The following is a 20,003-nucleotide window of genomic DNA, read 5'->3' as shown; positions in this document are numbered from 1 at the left end:
CCCATTTGACATCTCAACAAAGTTAAGGCATCGAATCTGCTTTCCCACCATGTGACACTCAGTGGTTTTAAAGTGACTACTGAATTGCCTTAAAATCACTTCCTGTGATGTAATAGGGTTTTTGATTAGAGACAATTTGTATAATAAATATAGTTGTTGCCAACAATAAGTAGTTTCACGTTCACCACACTCTTCGGTTGTTTAGAAATCGTAAGAAGAAGGATCTCTAAATTTCCGCTTTCACATGTCAATGAAACTTTAACATGAGTTCAGTGTAGGTCACAAAAGAGATTTATATATTGTTATGATAACTTTTAAACCACGAGGGGGGGGGGGGAGAGACGATAACAGGGAGTGTATGATACAGGAAATGGTATCTTGGCTCTGTGTAGTCTGTTAAAAAGGGCGTGTCTGTGTTTGTTCCTTAACGTGCAATGGAAGAATAGATAATTTGGCGTTTGTTTGATTACTCTGCAATCACATGCAGGAGATTCATAACGTGATGTTCTTTTGATTATATGAAAAAAATACTGGTGACATTTTGAAGGATTCTATAGAGCAGAAGTTTAAAATGTATTATACAAATTAGTAATAGTATTTTAAATATTTGTGGCAACGTGTTCAATTCACTGAAGTATTCTTTAAAAAATGTATACTACTATGTAAGACCATTACAGACACATTAACATTTATTTCATAGAACGTATAAGCGATATTAAAAAATACAAGACTTCTGCAACTCAATTCTGCTTTATGGCCAAGTTACAAAGCAAAAATTAAACCATTAAGCTAAACTCCTAGAGCTGATCAAAATCTAATTACGGTTTCGCAGTAACGCAACTTAGCTTTGAACAAAACTTCGTGTATATTTTGTGCTTATAAAATACCGACACGAAAGTTGTATTAATCATTTTACACATCCGTAAGAAGCCACACTTGGTTTCTACTGCAGAAATTAAAGACTACACATCGAAAGGTGGAAAAAATCTGCCCTTGCATGTTGACCTGAGACTGCAGTGGCGTTCCCAGGATTTTCGAAAGGGAGGGGTTACCTACACTATTTTTGGTAGTCATCCCTCATTTTGCCATCTTTTCCTACATTTGACGTTCTTTCTTTTTAGGAATACTGGGCCATCGGGAAGGGTTATAACCCCCAACAACTCCCGCTTGGGCACGCCACTGCCTGTGAGAATGAAATATTACTTTATGACAAGTTTGCGTGAAAGCAAAGTTGTACAATATTACATTTCATGTTAGGTAGACTTTGATATATTCGCGGAAACATGTTGTGCACTGAAGAAAAAAATACAAGTGCATAGCCTAGTGTAAATATAGTGTACATAAATGCTCATTTGAACTTGTCTTTTCTGGTATACACAGTACATTATGTTCAACGTACTTGGAAGATGTATCTTGTAATAAATAATAATAACAAGTGGTGTGCGGTATCTAGAAAAGTCGGGACCGGGATCGGAAAGAAAAATTCTGTCCCGATCCCGACTTCAGCAAATGACTTCCCTACTTTTCTGGATCCCGAGCAGTCGGGAAATTCCGAATGGTCATTTCAAAACGGTATTGATTCTTTTCTTTTCTACATTGCAAGTGCCTGGAACTTATCGGAAATTGTTAGTTTTCATTCCAGAAATGCAAAGACAATCACTTAAGGTGAAAATGACGTGTAGAATTTGAAATTTCCAGAGCGTCGGAAAATTTCCCGACTAGTCCAGAAATTGCGAATATTTCCCGTCCCGAATGACGGGATTTAAAAAAAAAATTCCGTTCCGATAAATAATATTCTGTCCCGCATAACAATAAGTACCTCTCGATATTTATTTTCAATTTGTCTAAAGCCACAAAATGTAAATGGGTGGAAATGCTCATTTGTGTACTCGATTTCGTGTGTTCAGTTTCTGGTATGGTTTTCCTATCTGCATAGTGCAACACTAGCGCATAGATTTGGAATTCATTTCATTGATACATTCACTTCTTACCGTCGTTTCGTCATCACGAGTAAACAACGGATTGGCCCAACCTATACTTCTAATAACCTTGCGTAGTACCTCGGAGGCCTTTGTCGATCTCAGTGGGGGAGTTGTTAGAACAGCGCACTACGACGCCAGGGGTCCCGGGTTCGAATCCAATCGGGTAAGACATTGATTTGTCCTTAATGAGAAAATTGAGAATTTAGTAAATGTGATAGTATATGTTGAAACGAAGATTGATTGATTGATTTGCTTTATTTTACTTCGCTTCTTGTGCCACTTTTGGCTAATTTGCGAAGTTAAATGTGAGTGATGAAATGATGAAATTGATGAATGAACACTCACAAACATCCATGCCCAGGCCAGTATTCGAACCCGGACCTCTGGCGTTGAAGCGCGATGTGCTAACCACTACGCCAAAAAGGCCGGCTTGTCGAAACAAAGAAAGAGAACCACGGGGGGGGGGGGGAGGAACTACCGCTTATGGGTTTTTCTTTCATATTTAAAAAAAAGACAGAAAAGCAAAAATAAGCCAAATCTGTCAATCAATTATTTCTTTGTAACTCTTTCACTATGCTATTCTTCTTTAGCATGCAACGTTTTTTATTAAAATCATAATACGATTTATGAAATGATGAAATCTGAAATGCTAATGAGAACACGGACATCCTTCTTTGTAATATATCGCTCAGGTTTCAGAAACATGAGTTTTTACAATACGTTTGCATGTGCAATCTTCCCTCTTTTAAAAGTAGCATGTTTTAATTATGTTACTAATCATTAAAGGAATACCTCAATACCATCCCGAAGTATGATAATTAATATTTCCCCTCAAAGTAATGAAACACTTTCCCTCTCTGAATCTCGCATAGATATGATAGCGGCTTTTTGCTTCGGCCAAGCCCCGAACGAACATACCCGAAGGGGCACCGAGCATAACCGAAGGGACACCGAGCCTCCCATATGACGTCACGCGCTCGTGCATGATCGGCAATTTTCGGATGGCACTATCTTATATATTAAGCTATCTTGATAGAGAGTATCTTCAATTTCGTTAATTGTTGGTATACTAACTAATTTTGGCCTTCTAATCACGAATCTGTTGTTAAAATGCGGGGGTCACGTGTGCAAATCGGGAAAAAAGCCAATGTAAGTGGAATATTTTTTTTAGAGCTGTATCGCTTTGTTTTACGAACAAAATTTTAACTAAGCTTGCCTAACCTAACCTAACCTTACCGGAAATGGTTCGTGGGGCTATCCGTGAATGGTTTGTGGGGCTATCCGTGAATGGTTTGTGGGGCTATCCGTGAATGGTTTGTGAGGTTACCCGTGCATGGTTCGTGGGACTACCCGTGCATGCAAAATGTACAATTTCTACACGTGACCCCCGCATTTTAACAACGGATTCGTGATTGGAAGGTCAAAATTAGTTAGTATACCAAATATTAACGAAATTGGAGATACTCTCTATATTGTAAATTATTACCCTAACTTCTTGCTGTTGTACATACAACGTTTATTAAAATCAATCACTTTAAACATTCGCTGCAATCTAAACACTATATGTACTTACTTGTGCAAGCATAATACAATAAGCTGCGCCTTTTCGTTTTACAGTGTATTTTACAGATTTTGCATCACCTCACGCAACTCCAACAACGTTCAGCCTTTTTTAATTCTGTTGTCCTGACAACGGATTCAGCATAAGATTGGACACTTCTATTTTTCTCTACCGCTTCCAGAATTGCGTTTAATCAACATACAGCCAAAATTACTAATTTAATAAAAACAGTAACTACAATATTAAAGCCAACAAATAAATCAAACATATTACTGCAAAAATAAGAAACAAATGAAACATGTACATGGAAAAATAAACAAGGCGTACCAAAGTTGAGTTGTATGCGGAGAGGAATGGAGTAGTGTACCAAATGTCACGACACGTATAAAGCTAGAAGATTGTACGCTGACAACCAGAAATGTAATGTTTGCTCAAGTGGACTGAAAACACACTACTCCTTTATTTTCAGCTGGCAAAGTTCTGGAAACATGTCTAGGATAAACATCCGCGTGATGTGTTGTTTCCTGCAGAGGAAGGCCAAGACGAAGATGGAGGGATAACGTTGAGATGGACCTAAAGGAAATCGATAAGGATGGAAAAGATTTGATTGATGGAAGGCTTGTGTTGCTGCAGCCATAAACCTTCGGGTTTAAGAATGCTAGAGAGTTAATTAATTAGAGATGTGTTGCTTCCTGTTCCATCCTTTCTTGTCATTTATTAATGCTTCGATCGAGATTCGATCTCGTGCCAAGTCCAAATCGAGTGGGAAACCGCAGAATTTTCCATCTGGGCAGGCGCGTAGTCAGGTGATGGTCTCTGGGGGATGATGCCCCCTCGAAAATCCCACAAATGTTTTGTTGGAACTAGTGTATAGTGGTAATTAATTTTATTTCCTCAGCAGGATTAAACATCTTGCATAATAAGAAATTTACCTTCAGGGCTTCTACCCCCCCCCCCACTCTTTTTTCGCCCTTAGCTGACGGCTGCTGATAAGGGATGAGCCACCCGGAAATAATATTCAGGCTTCGGGCCTGATCTGGGGGTGTTAGTTCGTATTTCGGGATGTGTAAGGATAAATTTAGAGACAAAATGACAATGAATTGGGACTTTACGAAAATAAAGGGGACGTTGAAGAAATTTTGGAGGGAGTGTCAGGGGGGTGAGTGGATAAATTACTGCTCCCCACTCACCTTTCGTCTCCGAGTCGTTACTTCCCGGCCACTCCTCGTACATAACAGGATCACAATTCAGCGCTCAACATACTGTCGCCCCAATCTTAGCTCGAGAGAGAAATGGGACGAGAAAGCGCTGACACTTCTTAAAGGGTGCGTAATTCAAGAACCCTGGTGCGGAGAGCTCTGGGTCAAGAATGGACTCGTATTTCAATTGGTCTCCGCAAGGGGTGTCCACTGGCAGACGGCCAGGACCGCCCGACACTTGGTATTCCTGTGGAGAACCCATTCCGTGGGTTTGGAAAGAGAGAAAAATGATGAGCTGGCCTCTGTTTTCATCTCGGAAGGCGACGTCGGTTACTTTTTTAGTTTCGAATTGTCTCCTTCTTCTTCCGGTGTCGTTTGGTTGCGGTTCTGGCTGTTTTCAACATGACAACGGCGGATTCATACGCCCTGCAGACATTTATTGCAACATGAGATGTATAATATCATGGGTATATTGCATGTTACCAGTAGAGAGTGGATTTTTTAGGTGCTAAAAAGACAGCGGAGAATATGTGGCTAAAAGTAAAAAAAATATTTTCATTCAAAAACTGTCAAACAAATAACTGGATACTCACAAGTGAAGGCAGGGCCTTAGACCTTCCTTTCTCACCCTATGAGGCGTTTGGTGGGCTCGAAATTTTCTGTGCCTTAAAAACCTATTACATTTAATGTGGAACGATTCAAGGGAGACTCTGTAAAAAAGGCAAAATCTCTCGCCAGACATTAGTGCTCGGTCAAGCGACAATTTACAAACACAAGGTAACATTCCACAAATAGCGGAAACACATGACGTCAGGAGACACGGCATTCTTCGACACTACCGGGTTCAAGCCCGTCATCTGCTGGCAAATACGGAAGTGCTGTCCAAGCAGCTAGGAAGTATTTGCCAGCAGCTTAACAGAGCTAAGCACCAGAATTCGAGGCTCGGTCAAGGCTCATAATTCAAGGACCACCAGAAGGATACCAGCTACCAGGCGAAGACCTCGACACCTTTCAGGTCTCAGGCCGACTCGGGAAACCGAGACGAAGCTTTCGCCTAAGGCAACCCCAGTACGTTCGCGAGTTGACTAACCTCAGTACCACGGCCTGCAACCACGTCGCGGTCGGTCAGACCATCGTCCCGGCGCCTTTTCTAGGGCCGATTCTTGAAGACCAGCGTGTGCTTCGTCGCCAAGCCACGGGCAAGAAGGCCGTGGGCCGTCGAACTGAGGACTCCGTGCTCTGTCGCCTGACGTCCACACTCAACCGCTTGGCCGAGAGATAAGATGTACGTCGTCTACATCCCTTGACATCATTCCTCTTCCTGCCAGAAGCCTGTCAGAGAGATTGTATGGGGACCATAAACGTAACCTAGCTCTACCATCTGACCCCAAAGCGTTCACAGTAACGATCCCCGTACTTTAAGTATTTGAAACCAGTGAACGCATCATTAAATTTCTAAGATATAACAATTGAAATTCAACCCTTGTTGTACGTAGTCTAAAGTCCACACTTCTGTTATTCGCGCTCTACCATTGCACTGTCTGTAGTCACATAATTTCGGCATGTGTGCTTAATTATATGTTAGACTAGAGTAAATTAGTCTTTTAAATTACATATTTACTTTTCTAGAATCAAGTATGTGTAATTTGTTTAAGCAAGCGTAAAAGAGGGCTTCTTAAATGTTAGCAAAAATATGATTATAAACTGGGGGAACGCCCCTACAAGTAATTCTGCCGGCGCCAATGCTTATGGGTCCCATGAAGTGTAATATCCTTCAAGGTGGATCCCGGACTGTAAAAGGTTGGGAACCACTGCATTATGCAACCAACAACAAAGCGCATTTCCAAATTGTCCATTGACAATGCACGTCGTCGATTACCTGCGAACAACGTCTTGCATTGCGAAAACGACCTTTTCCGCATCACATGTATTCAGACGTGCATATTTGAAGAGAGGACTGTCACGCATTCTTACACCTTCAATAGAGGCCTCCACGATGGCGTAGTGGTAACGACGTCGCCTTGTAATCGACGGGCACCGAGTTCGCTTACCGGCGGGGGCATATTGCACGGTGGTTCGGATCCCACTTTAAACAGTAGGTCCAGTCCCGATTAGCCTTACTGCGCATAAAGTGGACTTCAAACAACAATCCAAACAAACGCAATCAATATCACGTACACGTTCACTCTCCAGAACCTTAGTTCAATTTTCTCTCAACTGCACTAACGTCCTTCGTTGCTTTGTAAAGCAGTTGCACGGAAGTTCTCTTTTCTATCCCGTCACCCAAAAACATTGGATATCTATAAACATCCATCTTTCAATGAAACAAACTATCGCAATGGACGTTACTTTTGTCAAACTCATTCACAACACAGGCATATTTGCTTGAAAATTATTTGTTTTGGAGTTCCAAATAGGATAGTAATTTTCTAATTTATCGTGTGTTTGACTAGCACGCGAGACACCCGGGTTCGATTCCCAGCGGAGAGAACCGGAATTGTTCCACCTGTTCGAGCGGCTCCGGTGTCCAACCAGCGTCGTATAAAGTGGGTATCTACCGGGAAGAAACTCTTGGGGTAAAGGCGCAGTGGTGCTGATCACATCACCCCCACCTTCGGCCGTGTGGGGCCCTAACCAAACACCCACTACTTGCCTTCATGGCGTGGTGCAAAGCACAGGGGAGCACCTTTTTTTTACTGTGTGTTTTCGTCTATTGTATGCATTAACTATAAAATATGCGTTCACACAGAGAATTTCGATACTTTATTTTGTCTGGAATGTCTAAAATATGTACAGTTTATATTCTTTCCTTAAAAATAGGTGTTTTATGTTCTAAAGGAAAATTATGAATTTTTATTTTTATGTGAAATATCATTTCGGACATTACATTGCAACCATATCTTCGGCACTCCTAACGAATATGGCCGATTTTCGAAGCAACAGAAAAACAATGTTTTTATTTAAAAATCTGTCCCTATACTCTGTCCCAGTTATCTCTGGAGCAAAGCTGCGCATAGCGGCAGAGAAAGGGGGCAATCGAGTGGGCAGAGCGAAGCAGTACACGCTGCCGAGAAGACTGGTAACTGCAGTCGCTTTTCCCCCTCCACGCAATCCCATTCCATCTCACGTGTTCATTGTGGAGACTTGTTTTCGTTCGCTTGCTCCAGAGACAGTTGGGACAGAGTATAGGTATCAGTTTCTGTGAGAAGAAAGCCTTACAATAGGGCTTTACCATTCACATTCTTATTCAAATATTTCGAGTCTTGTCACCAAAATTCTTACACTTCTTTATATAGAACATGAAATTCAATGACCTAATAATGCAAGCACTGATTCCTCGTATGCACGTCTATTTCCTAGGGACCAGCAGCCTGAGGATGGTGGAGGTGGTGATACCCAACCAGGTTCCAACCGGGCAGGACGTGGCTCTGAAGTGTCGCTTCGACCTGGACCAGGACAAGCTGTACGCCGTCAAGTGGTATAAGGACAACGAGGAATTCTACAGGTACATCGCTCGCTACAATCCGCCCTACAAGACATTCAACATCGAAGGAGTCACGGTTAAGGTAAGCACGAGCATTTCTGAGTGAGGTACACACATCACATGCATATTTGAACAGAGGGCTGCCATGCAATCTTACACCTCCACGATGGCGCACGGTCTGTGGGGCTTTTCTTGCGTCGTCCGTGTGTTTGTGAATGTCCCTTCGTCCGCTCCACCTTATCACCATTCATCTCCCTCGTCGCGATTAGCCGAAAGTGGCAGAAATGCTACGTTAAATCAACTAATCGATCGAAGGCCCTATAACCACCGAAATCACTCGTCGATCACGTAGCCTGTCGCAGATAGATTACTGTGACTTAGTGGATATCGATCTTAATGCACGTGCATGATATATCCACAATACCATTAAACTCCCTCTTTGAAGCACCTCTCTAGATGACGTCACTGCCACGCCCTTGTGACACTGTATAAAGTAATCAAGTTGCTAGAACCCCCCGCACTTCATCTCAAGCATTCTTTTGCAAATACTTTGCGATGTTAAAAGTTAATATTTTGTGGAGGTGCGAACCCGTTCTTGGGTGTTTGCCTGTACGCGCGCGTGTCTTTGCGTGGGGGGAGGGGAGTGCCAAGTGGAAGGTGAAGTGGACGTAATTGCAGAGCTTCAAAGGAAATCATTCTCGATATGCCTCAATTGTGGCACAAGGAAAAAGGCATGTGCAAAGTTCGAGTGGTTCTGGAGAAACACAGAGTTTCAAAAACCTTTCTATTTTCTAAGGAAACAACTGCTGCTGCCAGGATGGATTTGCAAACATTGGCTATTTTTGGAAATCGGTGTCAAAACTTGAAACTTCCCTTGATCACCTGCGTTCGTCGGTTGCGTTAAAGATGTTTGATGTTCCAATAAATGAGCAACTGCGCCAGCACACTCAAGTAGCCAATGATTGCAGACGGGATATAAAAGTTAAGGAAATAGTGTTCAGGTAAAGTTATCTCTCTTTCAGGATTTTCTTCAACAGCTCCCTAAAAGTTTTCACGAAAGCTCACTTTATAATCATTTTCACTATGAATTTACTTTTACATTCCCTACGCAGTCTCAAATGGAAAACTCTACATAAATCACTGAGTAAATCTTAGCTCGTAGATACAATGATTTTTTTATTTTCTTAACTTTTCTGCATCTCCACCCAACCAAATATGTCACCGCGCGCCGCTAAGTGGGATGCGCAAGTATTACTCGGCAAATTGCCAATGAGCAGCGGTAGACAAAACTAAGAATAATTCAGGCCCCTTTTTCTCAGCATGAAGATAAGCTACGAAATGTGATCTTAGAACATATCATTTATTAATACAGTATTAACAATAACATAACCCATGTGCAACAGCCCTGTAAGGGCCTAGGCCGATCTCCCGACTGCCAGTCTCCCTCCCACAATCCTCCCTAGGTGCGGACATCTTCAATCGGTAATGGGGTGACGTAGCGCTTTAGACCGCGCGGCCACGGAGGAGTACACATTATTGGATTAAAAGTAATTAATTCTTGCGCCGGATCGGCCTTCGTAAGGACGCCTCAACTGGTAACAGCATGAATAACTAAATCTATGGTCGTCTCTTCCATATCGCTGCAGATTTGAAAATTCGGTTAGCAACAGCGCAAAAATTTATAATGGCAGAATATTATTCTGATTTAATGATAGATCCTACATTCATACAGAAAACACACACACATTAAAAAATAAATTAGAACTGAATTTAAAAATTCAGTAGTCAGGTGAAATTTTTCAGGCGTCATGGCGACCGGGAACCCTGTATTTTGCTGCCCATATCCACCAATTCTTGTTTCTATGGACTGGATTTTTAAATATGCAGAGGGCGTTACTAGCTTTTTTGGCGTTTCTCTCAACCCATGAAGCTCTCATTGCGTCAAAAATAAAGATAGTAAACATGGTGATGGTAATGTTGCTAGTATTTATAAGCGTATGTGTGTTCGTCTGCCTTATTTTTTGTCTGTAATGCGTGTGCTTGTTTATGTAGAACTTATATTTCTCTTTATTGGAATGTTTTATTAAATGTGAAATATTCATGTTAGAAACAACTAAAGAAGAAAAATGCTCTTGAGTGGAGGGATAGTTGATTGATAGATTTAGTTTCGTTTACTTCGTTTTTCTACCACTTTTGGCTAATCGCGAAGATGAGGATGAGTGATGATATGATGAAATCGACGAAGGGACGCGAGTGGAAGCAAAAATATGCCTTAACTTCGCCATTAAAAAGAACGGATAAATATTTAATAAGGAGTAGGTGAATATAGGTGAGGGTTAAAATCAAAAGCAGTTTATACGCACTGAAATGACAGTAGACCATAAATACAATTATTTTCCGTCTCGCATTCTCCACACTGTATAAGCACCTAAGGCTTTAGACGAAAGAATTTTCCTTAGCATTTTTCTTAACATTTATGCCATGACCAAAAAGCTACCGTGTAAAGCGAGAAATGTTATGGCATTTCAGATGCCATGGCATATTTCATGGCATTTCTCAAGGATACGATCCGTCCTGTTTCCGTAACATTTTTTGTAGCATAACCAATCGGAAGCGACCTCTAGGTCACGAATGCAGATGTAATGGCGGCCGCGTGATAGGTAAACAATGTATCACTTCACATTTTTAAAAGCCGATAACTATTCGACCGATAGAATAAGGTCTCCTATTGAATGGTTTAGGTACAAATCAATGGCGCTGCTTAAATACATGCTTTGTAGCGTTTCCTGTACACGTATGGAAGAATAAATCAGTTGTTTCAATCGTAAACACCGCGCACTAACCACAGATGGTGTAACTCGGACGTGTCTTTCGTGCTGTATTGTATATATTATAACAGGTGCGGCAGTGAAACGGGCGATTTGGCAACCCTGGAAATAGCAAGTTACGTAAGGAATCAGAAAACGGGAGTCGTGCCATCTGGACAACAAAACTTTGCCATTGACACTGATATCGGTGTTCAGTCGAAATGGCGTCGTGGACCCGTGAACAACGCGGTTTTGCCGTAAAGGCGTTTTACAAAAACGCTGCGCGGCGACGTAGCTGTCGTTGTTTTTGTAAAACGCCTTTACGGCAAAACCGCGTTGTTCACGGGTCCACGACGCCATTTCGACTGAACACCGATATCAGTGTCAATGGCAAAGTTTTGTTGTCCAGATGGCACGACTCCCGTTTTCTGATTCCTTACGTAACTTGCTATTTCCAGGGTTGCCAAATCGCCCGTTTCACTGCCGCACCTGTTACTTGTATGTACATTGAAATAGCAAAAGCTAACGGAAATGCTACCGTGTAAGGTACAATCTGTTGCTATAAGATTTTTGGAAGTATTTACATAGCATTTATGCCAGCAAGAATGTTATAGGAAATACTTCCGTCTAAAACGGGCCTTAAAACTGTGCTACGAAAACGCATTATGAGCTGGTCAGTGTTGGAAATTTGTAGCAATTGTTGTGGTATAGTGCATTGTATATTCTTTATCACCTGAACGATATTCTCGTCTGAACAAAACTTGTCCATCGCTTGCTTTGAATATGATCGCCGAGAGCTTTAACTGAGGCAGAGGAAAAGTCTGCCACCGAAACGGGGAAAAGAGAAGAGAAAACAAACAGGGAAAAAAACGTGTTTCACAGAACCGAGAGAAACGCAGGCGGATTGTCGAAATTAGGATTCGTACGGCCTGCATACGTGACCAGACTATAAACTGCCCCATCTGACTGTGGAACACGAAAATGACACCGACCTTAACTGCATTCGGCCCGAATGAAACATAAATAAATGCTAATGCAAAAGAAGGGAGCATTGTTGGGACATTGTAAAGGCAGGAAGCATTATTGTGATTTCCCGAGGGAGAATTCATGGGCGCCTGTGGCGTGAGGCGAAGGGAGCAATAGGGGGAGGGGGTGGTCCCTAACCAGGCATTTCATTGACCTGCGACTGGCAAATTGAAGGAACGGGCAAATTTCAGCAATTCCTTTAATCATTTTAACGTTGCCGGCGAAAGCTCCCGTCGCCGCATCAAATGGCAGCATGGCGTTTCGACTCCGCAACATTAATTCTGCGACGGGTAGTTGCGGGATGTTTTAATTTTCGAGCTGGCGTTCCTCTTCTGTCGCCATCGAATCTGTGGCTGACCCCTGTAGTGCAGTTTTAGCCAATGGCTGCTGGATCTTAACTGTGCTTCGGTTTGTGCCACAAGATGTCTCTCCTTGATATTAAAAATGAAGTTTATGGTTTCAATTTAGTTTAAATTTTCCTCAGGGAAAAGTTTATTCAGATATTTTCTGACGTAATACACCACATAACATATTTGTCTTTCTTCATCCTTTGGCCCTTATTATAGAAATACGTTGACTTTTATCAGCTATCGCTTCTATTGTGTTATTACACAGGCCTGCATGGGTTTTGACTCGCAGATGACTTGTCTGAATAATTTCAGCAAGATGATTCCAAAAATTAAATTGATTTTTACCAATCACGTCTAGTCACGTCACAGCAATATATTAACTACCTTAATTTCACAATAAAATGTGTAGTTTCGTCACTTCCTCAATAGATGGTTCTGTTTAGATGATGGTAAATTATTGGTTCTCTACAATACAAATCCTCCAATTTTTAACTATAAATGCACATAGAATAGTGAGCATTTAATGTAACTTTTATCTTCACAAGAGACACTGACATGAAAATTGTAAACTTTGATTAAGAAAGTTACATTTTAAAAATCCCTCATAAAAATTTCCTTCACAAAATGTCCAAAAGTCAATGTTACAATGTAGTGGGTTGATTGAATTTAAATGACATGGAGAAATATCCTGATTGATCTAGGGGAAAATCTTGACGTGATGGGAAACAATTTATGTCATATCTGTCATCAGCATTCAAACTACTTTCAGAATCACTTATTGATTTAAAATCATCCGATCTTTTTTTTTTTTAAATGCAGGGTGGTGTTGTCTTCCTTGTTTTGTATTATATTTCTGCAGCCTGTCCCAGGAAGTCTTGTACTGACCATATCCAGAAACGAGGGCATAAGTGAATCGTTCTTCTGTTACATTTTCCTCAGATCAACTTCTCGACATTATTTTCCCGAACATATGAAACAAAAAGTATTTCACCATAATAAGCTCACTTTCCATGCGAGGCGTTATGTGTGTTGCCTATCTCTAAGGCAATGGCGGTGACTGAACACCGCCGCATACTCTCGACTACACCCTTGGCCACTACGTCATTGAGAAGGCCCTAATTAATAACAATGAATTTTCTTGGTGAGCTTCGGAATGGTGGATCCCCATACTAAGGGGATCGAAGGAAGTTCAGAAAAAAAATGTTCCGTACATAAAATTCAAGTTAAGATTTTTACAGATTTTTTTACTTAAATTTCACACACACTTTGAAATTTCAGTTCTGACGTTACAGAAATAAGAACTGTGCCGTACTAAATGTCATACCTTGAAATAAAGACAAAATTTTTAGGTCATGAAAATCTGGGCCCTGCAAGTGAAGTGATAATTTTTTTTTGCGACTACCGCGAGCTTCAAAAGCTCCGGTTTTTCTTTCGACGTGGTTAGATTCGCTTGCATTGAACTTTCCATATTGCAGGTGACCAACTCAAACGACCAACAGGTGGAGCTGAGCGCCGTCACCGTTCAGACGGAGGGAAACTACAAGTGCGAAGTGTCGGCAGAGGCGCCCTCCTTCAGCTCAGTGGCGGGCGAGGGAAGGATGGAGGTTCTCCGTAAGTAGTTTGTTCCTTCACATTCTCTACCAGTGTCATCGCTTGGTGCGACAACACACTTAAATGCTGTATTTCAACGCATAACCGTCCTAAATTTTATGCTAATTTTTTTCTGAAAAAAGTAGGTTACGACCATGTATGTAAAAATTTATGCCGGTATTAAAGGTACTTAAAAAAATTATTGCAGAACTGTCTTTGGTGCAAGATTAGGATGCACAGAATATTCGTGAGTACGTTAGAATTGAATAGTCAAAATCGATGCACATCATTTCGTCGTGACAGTTTAGCGAAAAACCTGGGTGCTACGGTATTCTCTCTAACGCTGCAAGTACCGAAAGAGACAATTGAATTTTGTTTGTTTGCATTTTTAATTTAAGTCCGCTTTATGCACAGATAGCAGTGACGTAAATAACACCCCCGCGGTGCGGCGGGGCCGAACGAGCTTCGGGGGCGCAGTAAGAATGAGAAATTGAGAAACGCCATAGTTCACAAAAGTTTTTCTTCCGTCATTAAAAAATATTTTCCAACCAAACATATTGTATTTTATGCCCCTAGCTGCAAACGAAACAGCAGAGACTTTTGTTTTCGTTCGCTTCCTCCAGAGATAACCGGGGCAGAAACGAGACGTCTAGTGGCGAAATGCCATTCAAGCATTCAGAACATTCCCCGACGCAAATTGCTGGAACGCAAAAACCTCCAAAACACAGCGACAGGTTATTTTCGCTCGTTGCTACGTACAGAACCGAACATGGAGATCATTTTTCCCTCTCTTCCATTACCATGGCAACTGCCGCCTGCAGCAAAAATCTGACTGACTTTTAATTCATTTCTCGTCGCTGGCAAAATTCCCGAGGACGGAGACAAAATGAGTTGCGGAGAAGAAGCTGCGAGTTATGAAAAATAACGAATGCTTTGGTTTTAATGAGGAATACGGTATGGGAAGAAATGAACTTAAAATCGTCGTAGGACTAGACATAGAGCAAGATCCTCGCTTGTAAGTAATGAGAATGGGGTTGAACAAGTAAGAAGGACATGCTTTCACTGCAGTAAATGGTGGCTCAGAATCAATATATTCTCCTCCACAAAGTACAGCTATTGTTTATTTGGGATAAGCAACCGTGCTATACATGGCCGTATATGCAGGGTGCAGAGCCGGATCTACAAATCTTGGCGCCCCTGCAAAATATTACCAAAGGTCCCCTACCTACCTACCTTTACACACAAACACCCCCCCCCCACACACATATATATATATATATATATATATATATTAATATATAATATATATACATACGTACATACATACATTCATACACATATATAATGTATATGTGTGTGTTTAATTCTTGATCTCATGTTGACAAAGTCACATATAAGGGGCGTAGGGGGTGATTCAAAAGTTTCTTAATACCGTATCAATCCCTAAGATTATATGTTTATTTTATAAAGTCTCTCTGAATGCTTCACGTTGACCAGGGCATTCACTTGTTTTTCTCAGTTGTCTCAGCCTCTGAGGCATGTTATCAATGCTCAGTGTTGTGCCATGCAAACCTCCTGAGCATTCAGGAAACAGGTAATTTCTTCTGGTTATAGAGTCAGCGGTTTGCATGGTGGCAATTAAAAAACACGATTCGGCATGGAGGAAGAGCTCGATGGCCTAGTGATATAGAGGTGAGACAAGCTGAGAGGGGACTGACTTTTGGATTGAAGTTAAGAAGGGAGAAGTGGTCAGGAGAGGAGTAGGGCAGAAGTGAGACGACGTTCTGGTCGACAAATTGAGAAGCCAACAGAGGACTTCGTATATTCTATTCAGCCTAATTCATCAGATAGACAGGTAATTATACTAACACCCAGCCATGATTCAGGTTCAAAGGTTCACAAAACCCAACGAGTGACCACTGTATTTTCTGCAGTTTAGTTCCTTAGTTTTATTTTGTACCTTTCGCATTGCCAAGCGTTAACTCGTCATGCCAATTGACGAGTGGTCTCATCAGAGGATGAATGATGAGTAACTTACCTCACCCAGCAATTAATTGCACAATGACAAGTTCAGATCCCATCATTCTTTAGAATGACACGATACTCCCCTGTAAAAAGTAAAGGAGTTAGGCTGGGTGTAAAATTGTTCATGATAGAAACAGATTAGGCTTAGCCTGGACCATATTGGTGTGTTCCAAGCGGAATTCCCCCACATTGAATTCAACTCAAAATTTTTAAATTACATATATACATTTATATACAAACACACATATATGACACTGTTTTCTTACATTTGTTACAATCATGCAGTCATAACTTTTTTCCTGATTAAAGATAGGTTGAAGAAACTTTCACCAAAGCTTCCTCAGCCTCTTAGCCGAAGGGGAAGACAGGCTTTGGGCAGCAGATTGACTCTTTGACAGTTGAGTAGCGAACCTACATTGCACTCATAATGTTATAATACTCATTAAACTCTTAAAAAGTAGAGAACTGGAAATAAGTGTAAATGAATTGTACGAAGTTCCTTACTTCCTACATGAAGGAATCGCCCCTGATCTCACCCTCTGCGCCCCCTGTAGCCCAATCGCCCAAATGGAAATTATTGACAAACGTCGAGCAGTGGTCAAGGGCCGGGCAGACGCCGCTCGTTGGCTGTCGATTGATTCTGATTTGTTAAGCGTTAGAAAAAAAACGAGGAGGAGGTACTTGTTATCGCTTCCCATTTGACAAATTTTCGGCACCATTTGACAGAAGAACAGAATAACGAGGCATGACAAATCGTCGAAATCCCCATTAATTCTCTCCCTAATCGTTTATTCCACGCGTCCACCTCTGAGTTTCTTTTCTATCCATATTTTTTATGGGTTTTGTCAAGTGTACACGTACTCGTATATTTCAAACATCAAAATTTATTTCGGTGATAGTAAAAATCACCGTTCGGCACTCGAGCCACCTCGGTGGCCACTATTATATGGAGCACGGGTATGACGTATCTTTTGTTATGCGGATCGCACAGAACGTTTAATTTCTCTTCTGACCCTTCATCTCGATTGCTTCATTTCTGGCTTCCAAATTCTATTTAGTGGCGGATTTGGTTCAGTGGTGGATTAATTTGTTAATATTATTTTACTTCGCCTTTGTGCCACTTTTATCTAATCAGGAAGATGAGAGAACACACATGGCCAGAATCTTTGGCGTCGTAGCGCGTTCTGCCACGGAGGCTGGCTGTATCCCAGATGCCCCGTTCGTCCCACAATAAAGTGTTTCAAACCGCACATTCTCAATCTCGGTCTCGTCTCGTTTACCCCTCAGATTTGCTCCCAGGATCACCCAACGACAGGCGAACTTGCGACGTTCCTTTTGGTGTGAGCCAAAGGATTACAACGTCACGATAGTTGCCCAATCGTCTGCGCGGCAGAGTTATGAGACCCTCTTTATGTTGCGACCACTGAGCGGTCTCAGGACGTGATGTTCAAGAAATTAAAACGTAATTCCTTATCTTTGTAACTTTTCTTGTCGTTTCATCTTAATTAAGATCAATCGTGGCGTTGTAATATCACTATAACCACAAACACAATCAAAATCCAACGAACCTTTCTCTGGAAAATTATGCTGTAACTCACATACACATCTTTTTACATTTCACAATTAACATTCTGTCTTTTTATCGTTCTTCGTTGTCATGGCAACTCAATCAACTGTGCCAGACTGGACAGTTTTACAAATGTCTAGAAACCGGAAATGATTTCCGTTTCCGGTATCACTTTTAATAACACATACAACCAGAACTTATAAAGTTGATATCACTTACAACAATACAGTATTAACACACACAACTAAATCAAACTCATTACTGCGAAAATTACAAATAATATATATACACATGGTAAAAATAAAGAAGGCGTACAAACTGTCCACTACCACTTTCATTCGTCCGTTTTCATTCACAATGTGGCGATCATAAGTTGAAATCAAAATCCAATGAGCACAGAAGAAGACAGGCTTCGAATCAACACAATTTCATTTCCCTAAATGAACACGGGTTGCAGAATTAATAAAAACAATGAATATAGCGATGGGCAATTTGCCCTTACTTGTATATCAATTCACAGGGGGTTGGCTAAACCTTAGAGCGGCTCAATGTGGAAAAATAATCCCCTCAGGCAGAGTGGATAAAAATCATGATTTTTATTTGAAAAGAAAAATCGATTATTGTTTTTTTATTTAAATCAATTTTTAAATTTAAAAAAAAAATACGCTTAAAATTACTTGTATAGTTTCTGGCACCATGCATATAAGATAAATGCTTTTTATATTAAAGTTTTTTTTTCTGGTAAACGGTTCTGTGAAATATTTGAACAGTTTGATTAAAGCAAATAATAGAATATATGTAAACATACATTTTTCTGTTTCTGATATTCTATATATGAACTGACTATGGAAATGTTTGTTTAGTGTGTTAATGAAACTGTAATAATTTCAGTAACTTTTCTTCTCGTGAAAATATAACATTCTGTATGTTACGTATAATTGTAACTTATTTTTTACAGTCTTTGTAGCTGAATTTTGACAATTTCTTTACTGATAGTTTGCAAAATATCAGCTGCCTTGTTTATTTAAAGTTTAATGATATTGACACTATTTACTTTTTAACATGATTAGCATTTTGTATATTATTCTACACAAAATGTTTGCTAATTTTGCCCATAAAAATTACTGAATTTTAAATCAAGATAATTTTAAGGTGTCTCTACAGTTTACATATCGTGCCCGGCGCCTCCTCCGCGTTGGGATCGAACCAGAGACCCAGAGTAGTCTCTTGGGTGGCGGAGCTATTCATCAGTCATCTCCTGAAAGTTATTACTCGCTTGGCCGAAAAGTGAGATGTGGGAGAGATCACGTTCAAAGGAATGGCAAAAGAATTGACTTGTACCAGAAATGGGTTTTATACTCTCCACGACTGAATCGATACGGACATTGTTAGGAAAAGGAACTTACTTGCCTCCCGTCTGGATGACGTTTATTCCCACGGATTGTCCTTTCAATAATGGCAATTGACACACATCCGACCTCCCTGTCAGATTTCACTCCACTCCTTCCTCACTGTCCAAAAACTGTCCCTCAGCTCCCACGTCCTCCTCACCATCCACACTCCTTGACTCCGTCATTCACCATCAACACTCATCGACTGCCCCCTAACGTTTGCGTAATTTCTTATTAAGCATTCCTTGGTTAAGGATAACAGCAGACTTGTCACTTTTACCCAACGCCTTGGGTACGATACGATATTACTTGTACATTTCCTATCGTGTGACCTTCACCCCATCAGTACATATATTTTGTTTCCTTTCTTTTCCTTTCTTAGAACCTAATAAACACCATTAAATGATTACAAGATTAATGTACTTTCACTGAAAGTGATTCTGATATCTACAAAATCCTTATGTACGTTTTTCTGTAAATTATTTTTTAAAGTGATTTAAATCAATGCACCTTGCCCTCAGGTCATTCACACCGAGAATCGAACCCGGCAGTCCCGTTCCCACACAACCACTTCTGAAATGGAAATATTGCATTTGAATTCGACGGCTTTTATCGATACGTTTGGAGTCCAACACATGTTTTTTGTTGTCCTGAAGACTTTATGGAATTAATGACGAGCAAGCAAATGTGAATTTTCCTCTTTGTTCAGGATTCCAATAATTCATCAACATCATAAACCGCAATTTAATTGGTTAGAAGTCAATGGCCTTTGTCTCTTTTACAATTGTTTTTTTTGGGGGGGAGGTACTTTCTCAATGGAAGTGGCTAAATGCTTTGTGGCCGGTGTCTGTAGAGTTCCGGGGGTGGTAATTGAAAAAGGCCAACGGGAAGCTCGATTTTAAATTCCACCCTGGAAGCATGAATTCGTTCTAACTAGATTTACAACTGCTTTGTTCACTGACTAAGAGGTAATTTGCAAAACAGCGTGATAACCTTTGTTCAATTTAGAAAATCTGTGTAA

The 20,003-nt window shown here is 40.7% G+C and overlaps 1 protein-coding gene across 1 annotated transcript in view; it reads left to right on the top strand.

Annotated features, from left to right (window-relative positions):
• LOC146004077 (cell adhesion molecule 2-like) overlaps window positions 1-20,003 on the top strand; it is a 91,938-nt gene that overhangs the window by 48,204 nt on the left and 23,731 nt on the right. The window contains exons 2-3 of the mRNA XM_083142703.1: window positions 8,103-8,308; window positions 13,885-14,020. Of these exons, the coding sequence (XP_082998829.1) occupies window positions 8,103-8,308; window positions 13,885-14,020 (342 nt within the window). The remainder of the gene's footprint in view (window positions 1-8,102; window positions 8,309-13,884; window positions 14,021-20,003) is intronic.

The sequence above is a fragment of the Lepisma saccharinum genome, chromosome 21 (assembly GCF_977018435.1).
Source record: "Lepisma saccharinum chromosome 21, izLepSacc3.1, whole genome shotgun sequence".
NCBI lineage: Eukaryota > Metazoa > Arthropoda > Insecta > Zygentoma > Lepismatidae > Lepisma > Lepisma saccharinum.
Note: the sequence above shows the minus strand (reverse complement) of the source record. Positions and strands in the feature narration are given on the sequence as shown.